We start from the raw sequence: 6,962 nt of genomic DNA on the forward strand, positions 1-6,962 counted from the left end.
TTGTATCCACAAAGTTTGTGTTTTTGGGTTGCTTAGCGAACCCGGCTTACCACTTGGACCAACTCCCATTGGTTAGTTACACCTTTAAATTCATTGTGTTCGCGCAAATAGATAAAGCAATCGCACACCCCAAAATAGAGGCCTTAAAGCACTGACACCCCACTTTATGTTTAAAAAACACAAAGATCCCAAAATTGAATTTTTATTGGATATATTTGTCCAATTTATCATTGAAAACAATCCAGATACTGTTTATTATAGGAATATTTTTGGAATTGAAACAAAAGCTGCTTACCACTTGGATCAACTCCCATTGGTTAGTTACACCTACTTACCACTTAGACCAACTCCCATTGGTTAGTTACACCTTTAAATTTATTGTAAACGGCTAAATACTCAAATAAGATAAGATGGTAATAAAAACTGAAAAAAATAAAAGCTTGACCAAAAAAATGCAACAAAGACTTTATTAGCCAAAGCCACATCCAAAAAGTCCAAAGCCACATCCAAATTACTTTTTGACAATAGTTTTTGAAAAAGATACAATTCAAAGCAAGTAATTTTGTTAACAAAAAAAGAAGAAGCAAATTATTATTTATGTCAGTTTTTGATAAATAATTTAGTTTTTCCTGTTTTTGGTAAAAAAATTTACGTAAGCATCATCTCCACAGGCCCTTTTTCCCTGAGGGGTTGCGTTAGTTGCATTGGCCAAACAAGTTATAAAAATGAAGCTCCGCGAAGTGTGACCAGGAGAACTGTGATTGGCCTTCTACCATTAAATTATAGGAAGAAAAAAAAAAAAAAGAAGAAAAAGAGAGAACTTTGATTGGCCGAGATTTTGGATTTTGGAACACGCACGCACGCACAGACAATTTCTCCTATTCTGCTCCCGAAGTCTCGTTTCTCGGGCTATCCCTTCTTCTTCCTCATTTTCAGGCCATTCATTAAAGAAACATAGTCTTTTTCACTCTTCTTCTTCCCTGCTTCTTCGAGGAAGGGCACACAGACAAGAGAACGGAGAGAAAGAGATGGGGTCCCCTGGAAGAATGGATTAATTTGAATTGAAGAAGATTTCCTGGAAATAAGGTGGGCGAGTCCGAATTTCACTTTTTGTTGGTTCTATCTCTTGTTTTCTTTTTTGGGTTCTTTTCTTTTGTTGAAAACTTTGATGGGTTATTTACTGGTGGATTCTCCTTTTGTCATTCATTTATTTTCGTGATATGCTGCGATTGTTTCAGCGCGTTATACTTGTTTGTGCTTTGATTTTTGGGGACCAAGCTTTGCCGGAGACTAGTGATTTGCTGCAAATTAGGGTTTTGTGGCATTTCATTATTTCTTTTTCTCTCCCTACCCGAATTTGATTTTCTGCCTTGCTAGTTACCAGGTTTAATGGTCTTGGATTTGACATTTGTTCGATGTTTTGTTACTTGAGTTAATAGAACGTTAAACGACTGATCTTCCTTATTAATTCTTATTTTTCAAATTTAAAATTTTCCCTTTTTTGTTTCCCGTTTTGGGGCTTCAGATCAATTTTGGAGTCTAGCTAAAGATTTAAAAAGGTTTTCTCTTGGGTAGGTTTTCATGGGTTGAGTTTGAAGAATCATGGGGAATTGCAGTGAAGAGGCAGAGGAGAGATTCTTCGAATCACGGGAGGAGCTCGCGTCCTTGTCTGACTCGGGATCGGATTACCGGCAGAGTTTTGAGTCCAGTTCCGGGCCCGTAAATTTGGGCTCGAGTAGTTTACAGTACGATGTATGGGTGAAGATCCCAGAAAGCATTCGTGAACGCCGAAATAAGTTCCTCAGATGGATGGGTTTAAATTTAGATGGCACCACAGCTGATGATTCACTAGTTGGTTCCCTTGTGCACGAAGTGGAAATTGAGAGAATCACAGAGAACAGTGGGGCTGTGCTCAGAAGTTCTGATTTGCAGGATGGGTCTTCGTCAAGTCAATCTTCCCTGTCTTGCTGGTCCACTGATGCTCCGGATGATTCAGAAGAAGGGGTTACGTCTGAGAATTTTGTTTGTAGAATAAGAAACTTAGACGATGGGACAGAGTTTGTTGTGGATGAGTTGGGACAGGATGGGATGCTTAGTCGGCTCCGTCAAGTTGGTTCGGATCGTCTAGTTACACTGGAAGAGTTTGAGAAAATTCTCTGGTTATCTCCTCTGGTGCAGCGATTTATGCGGAGAGAAGTTGTAGATGCAAGCAATTCAGTGGATAAGGCAAAAAGACTGAAGAAGGGGTGGCTATGGAAGGTCTTGTCTTGCATTGTAAGCAAGCAAGGGAATGGTGGTGATTCCCTGCCTGACTACTGTAACACAGCTTTGGGGCGTAGGGTTCAGAAGGTCAGGGTTCGCCATCATAGAAAACGGTCCAAGGAGCTCTCTGCCCTTTATAGGGGACAAGAGATATCTGCTCATGAGGGTTCAATATTGACAATGAAGTTCAGTCTTGATGGGCAGTTTTTGGCAAGTGCTGGTGAGGATGGTGTTGTGCGTGTTTGGCAGGTAATAGAGGCTGAGATATCAAGTGAAGATGGCATTCTGGATATTGATCCCTCCTTTGTATACTTTACTATTAATCATTCTTCTGAGCTGGTTCCCATTTTTGTGGATAAAGAGAAACTATGCAATTTCAAGACTCTGAGAAAAACTTCAAACTCTGCTTGCGTAATCTTACCGCCAAAAATTTTCCGGCTATCTGAAAAACCACTCCATGAGTATCATGGGCACAGTGGTGAGGTCTTGGATCTGTCATGGTCAAAGGACAAGGTCAGTATTTATCAGAAGCAGCAAGATATTCATGGGGCTATTTGGATCTACTCATACTTCTGTTCTACTTACTTTCTGCAGTATCTCCTTTCATCATCCATGGATAAAACTGTCCGACTGTGGCGAGTGGGATTTGATGGATGCATCAGAGTCTTCTTTCATAATAATTATGGTATGCATCCATCTAATTATATGACACCCATAGGCTTTAATTAATAATAAAGATGCTGATTATTTCTTTTTCACATGTATTTGTTTAGTGACATCACAGTTTAGTTTCCACCAAGTGACGTGTTTGATCTTGTCTTCCCTATTAATTTATAAGTACCTCCTTTGATTAGATTGTCGTTCTGCAGTGACATGTGTTCAGTTCAACCCAGTGAATGATAATTACTTCATAAGTGGCTCGATAGATGGAAAGGTCCGGATCTGGGAAATTCCTGGTTGTCAAGTTGTTGATTGGACTGATGTAAGAGAAATAGTCACTGCTGTCTGTTACCACCCGGATGGACAGGTTTGTTGATTTTCTATTTTATCTTGTTTGAGTGATATGTTGCTTCAGGAGCTCAGAAGTTTATGGTAAATAATACCCTGTAATTGAATTGTGCAGGGAGGGATTGTCGGATCCCTAACCGGCAACTGCCGCTTTTATGATGCATCAGGTATGTGGACCTGCACTTCAAAAGCTTCCTTTCTTCAGGAAATTCCATCCATTTCATCAAGTGATGCTCTTCTGGACATCCATTAGACCTGTCTTTCCCATATAATTTATGCTTTGATTATGTGGTTCTCAAGCTGAAATATACAAACTGGCGCCAAATATTGTATAGACTGACATGTTTATGTATTGTGTTCTTCTGATAGTTTTCAGGTGTATTAGTCATCACTGTCTTTGGAACTATTTACCGTGTAGATATTCATGGCATGCTGTTTTGATGTTAACCATAATAGCTTTATAAACATTAGAAGTTTGCATTATCTGGAGGTGCACAGAAGATATTAGTTTGGTGAGGCTATTACTTATTCCTTGGCTTTGGAAGTCAGGTGAATAGTCATGGTTCTGCCTTGGGATCATTATGTGTTTGTCTTGGTGTATACTCTTTACTTTATTAAATTTTGCTCTGTGCAAGTCTGTTCTATTTGACCAAATTAGGGTTTGCACTCATATAGTGAGAAAATTGATTGGCTTCTTAGAATAAGTAACCTATTTGATGAAAATTTTAATGTCACTCCTCAGAAATAACTTTCAATTGTCTAATTATTTTAATTGGTGAAGGCGTTTGCCTGATTAACACTACCATATCTTATTATGCTATTATTTATTTACTTCCTACATCATAAAAAACATTTAGTGTTGGCAGTGCTTTGTTATGTGTGACAAGCTGATATTGATGCTTGTAAATCATTGCATTAAGGTTGATAATAATTATTGCAGAGTTTTAAAAAAAAAGAGTGCAACCAAGAGTGCTGTTTTCTCCTTTGTGAAGCTCACTAAGTCTGTTCTCACGCCAAAAGAAAAGATAAAAAGAAGCTCACTAAGTCTGTAATAGGATTAATAGAAAGTAAGAACAAAGCAAGTACATGGATCCCCCCCCCCCCCCAAAAAAAAAAAAAAAAAGAAAAAAAAAAAAAAAGAACTCTCTTTTTGTCTCCTCTTTTTTTCTAGGTGTTTTGATTGGTATATTTATTTTAATTTCAAACTGTGAGGAAATTTTCCAGCTCCACAATTACTGATTTACACATTTTGTATGGACCAGATAATTTTCTGCAACTGGATGATCAAATATGTTTACAAGGAAAAAAGAAATCACCTTCTAAGAGGATCACTGGCTTTCAGGTAGCCAACTCTCTTTTTTTTCTTTTCTTTTTTCAAATTGTCATCTTGTTTGTCTGGACATCTTAGCAATTGTGCTATCTTGTACTGCATTTTGGCTTCTTAGTTTTCCCCAAGCGATCCTAGTAAAGTGATTGTTACCTCTGCTGATTCACAAATCCGAGTTCTGAATGGAGTTAATGTGATCTACAAATTCAAAGGTGAGATTTGAGTCATTTTTTTGTGTGGAATTATTTACTCACCACATCAATTTTAATGCTAGTCCAGGTTGCAGTGTGCTGGTGATTTTGGAGCTACTTCATTCTTCATTTTATTTTAGTTCAATCATTTGTAGCTTAAGTATTAAACTATTTTCTGTATCCAATTTACAGGTGTTCGAAGTGCAGGAAGTCACTTATCTGCATCTTTTACTGCAGATGGGAAGCATATAGTCTCCTTAAATGAGGATTCTAATGTCTATGTCTGGAATTACGACAGCCAGGATGGACGTGTGCCCCAACAGGCAAAAAGCATTTCATCTTGCGAGCGCTTCTTTTCTGACAATGCATCAGTAGCTGTACCTTGGTCTGGCTTGAGATGTGAACCTGCTGTTAGCTCCACTGTTCCTGACACTCTTCCATCCCCAAAAAAAGATGGGGAGCCACCAGCTAGTGAGTCTGCAAATGGATGGATGCATTGCCAGTTGGACAAAAATTTGCAAAATGTCTTACCAAGAACTTTTGACGCTTCTTCACCTGATGGTTTCTCCCAGAGCCATGGATACTTCTTGGAGGCTTTGCCGAAGGGCTCTGCTACATGGCCTGAGGAGAAGCTTTCTTCATCAGGCTTACTGTCTCTGTCAGCAACAGTGCGTAAAGCCCAGTACAAGTTTTTGAAGAGTTCCTGCCAGAACTTGCTTAGTTCTCATGCTTGGAGTTTGGTGATTGTAACTGCTGGTTGGGATGGACGTATCCGATCATTCCTCAATTATGGATTGCCGGTTCGTATTTGAAGCATTGCAGCCTCCAGGGATGGCTTTTGGCTAGAGTCTCACCGTTGTCATTTTAACATTATGGTCCTGATATTTGATACTGCAATACTTTGATTGCTAGCCAAACATTTCTGAAAGAAGTGGTTTAGTATTTTGCCTCATGAAGCTGCGGTATGGTGTTTGGTGAGTTGGGCTGAAGACTACATTTTATTCCTTCCTTGGCCTCAGCAGGTTCACTGTGGTACTTTAATGGGTTTCTGCAGTGTAAAGTAGTTTTGAGAAACTAGGGTTCTCTGATTTGGGCCATTAGATGTTTTGCCATGCCCATACCATGCCCTTGTTTTGTATCCATGGTTATGTCGTAGTCAGTGCCTGGTGACAAGGTGCGACCAGGTTTTGTTCTTCTGGCTTGGAGATACAGTTTACAGTTCCATTCTTTTATTTGTTTGTTAGAGGTGGTGGCTGCTTGGAGGAAAAGAGGAGGGTCCAACTCAGTGTGGAGGGATCATGGGTGATAATCTCTTGCATGATTCAAGTAACCATTGGGGCTGGCGGATTAGATTCATTGATGGGGCATACAGTTGAGGATATTCAGGTATGATGATGACGTTCTCTTGCCTGAATGGTCTTACAGAACATTTGGAATGACTCTTCTGGGATCAGTTTCATGGTGATAGCTGTAGCACTCACAAAGTGGTCTACTGGGGTCTTCATGGAGAAGTGAATTGAGTTCTGATGGTTAATCTGGGTTGACTCTGGGAACCCCATTCAAAGTAGTTCTCTTCTACGTCTCTGTCTGTTCTTATTCTGAGTGGACCTGCAGACATGCCCATTGGCTCAACTGGAATGGCTGCACTGCACTGCATTGGTAGCTCTCTCTCTCTCTCTCACACCTCTCTGTGTAATCAAGTTCACATTATTTAAACCCCTCTTGAACCCCCTACCCCCTGGCCCCCCAGAAAGAAAAAAAAAAAGAAAAGAGAGAAAGGAAAATATAAAAAGATAAATGAAGTTTACATGTTGTTTATTTGTTCTTTTTCCTTAAATGTCATATCATATAATACATGTAATTACAAGCCCCGCGGGGTTCTAGAAATTATATATACGTTGCTGTAATTTTTCTTTCGTAAGAAAATTGTCCAGACTCTGGAAGGCTTTTCATGGTCTTTTGACATATATAGAACAGCTTCAAAATTGTTGTTTCGCACTTCTGTTCTCAGTTTGATACACAGGTACTGGGGTTTTGTTCTTCAATTGTGCCACTGATCTTTGTGTCCATTAGCTTCATTCTTATTACATGAAGGGAACTTTTTTGTGTCCCCCACCCCTTCTTCTTCAATTGTCCCACTGATCTTTGTGCCAATTAGCTTCATTCTTATTACA

The 6,962-nt window shown here is 39.3% G+C and overlaps 1 protein-coding gene across 3 annotated transcripts; it reads left to right on the forward strand.

Annotated features, from left to right (window-relative positions):
• The first annotated feature begins 753 nt into the window (after window positions 1-753).
• LOC149014056 (uncharacterized) lies at window positions 754-6,558 on the forward strand. Of its 3 annotated transcripts, XM_089158891.1 has the most exons (8): window positions 755-1,086; window positions 1,576-2,775; window positions 2,857-2,947; window positions 3,132-3,289; window positions 3,386-3,437; window positions 4,533-4,612; window positions 4,716-4,809; window positions 4,981-6,558. In XM_089158891.1, the coding sequence occupies exons 2-8, from the start codon at window positions 1,603-1,605 to the stop codon at window positions 5,598-5,600; spliced, it is 2,268 nt and encodes a 755-aa protein (XP_089015017.1). In that variant the 5' UTR covers window positions 755-1,086; window positions 1,576-1,602; the 3' UTR covers window positions 5,601-6,558. The 3 variants fall into 3 exon arrangements, with proteins under 3 accessions (XP_089015016.1, XP_089015015.1, XP_089015017.1); XM_089158890.1 differs by having other exon boundaries at window positions 754-1,086; window positions 1,526-2,947; XM_089158889.1 differs by having other exon boundaries at window positions 754-1,086; window positions 1,576-2,947.
• The last annotated feature ends 404 nt before the right edge of the window (window positions 6,559-6,962 follow it).

This window comes from Hakea prostrata, chromosome 6, assembly GCF_041222555.1.
Source record: "Hakea prostrata isolate BN-2017 chromosome 6, UWA_Hpros_2, whole genome shotgun sequence".
NCBI lineage: Eukaryota > Viridiplantae > Streptophyta > Magnoliopsida > Proteales > Proteaceae > Hakea > Hakea prostrata.

Excerpts from the sequence above, each read along its gene's own strand:
- LOC149014056 (XM_089158890.1), top strand. The coding sequence starts at position 1,603 with ATGGGGAATTGCAGTGAAGAGGCAGAGGAGAGATTCTTCGAATCACGG. Across the intron at positions 2,948-3,131 it reads CTTCTTTCATAATAATTATG|TGACATGTGTTCAGTTCAAC; the intron begins GTATGCATCCAT and ends GTCGTTCTGCAG. Across the intron at positions 4,810-4,980 it reads TGTGATCTACAAATTCAAAG|GTGTTCGAAGTGCAGGAAGT; the intron begins GTGAGATTTGAG and ends TCCAATTTACAG.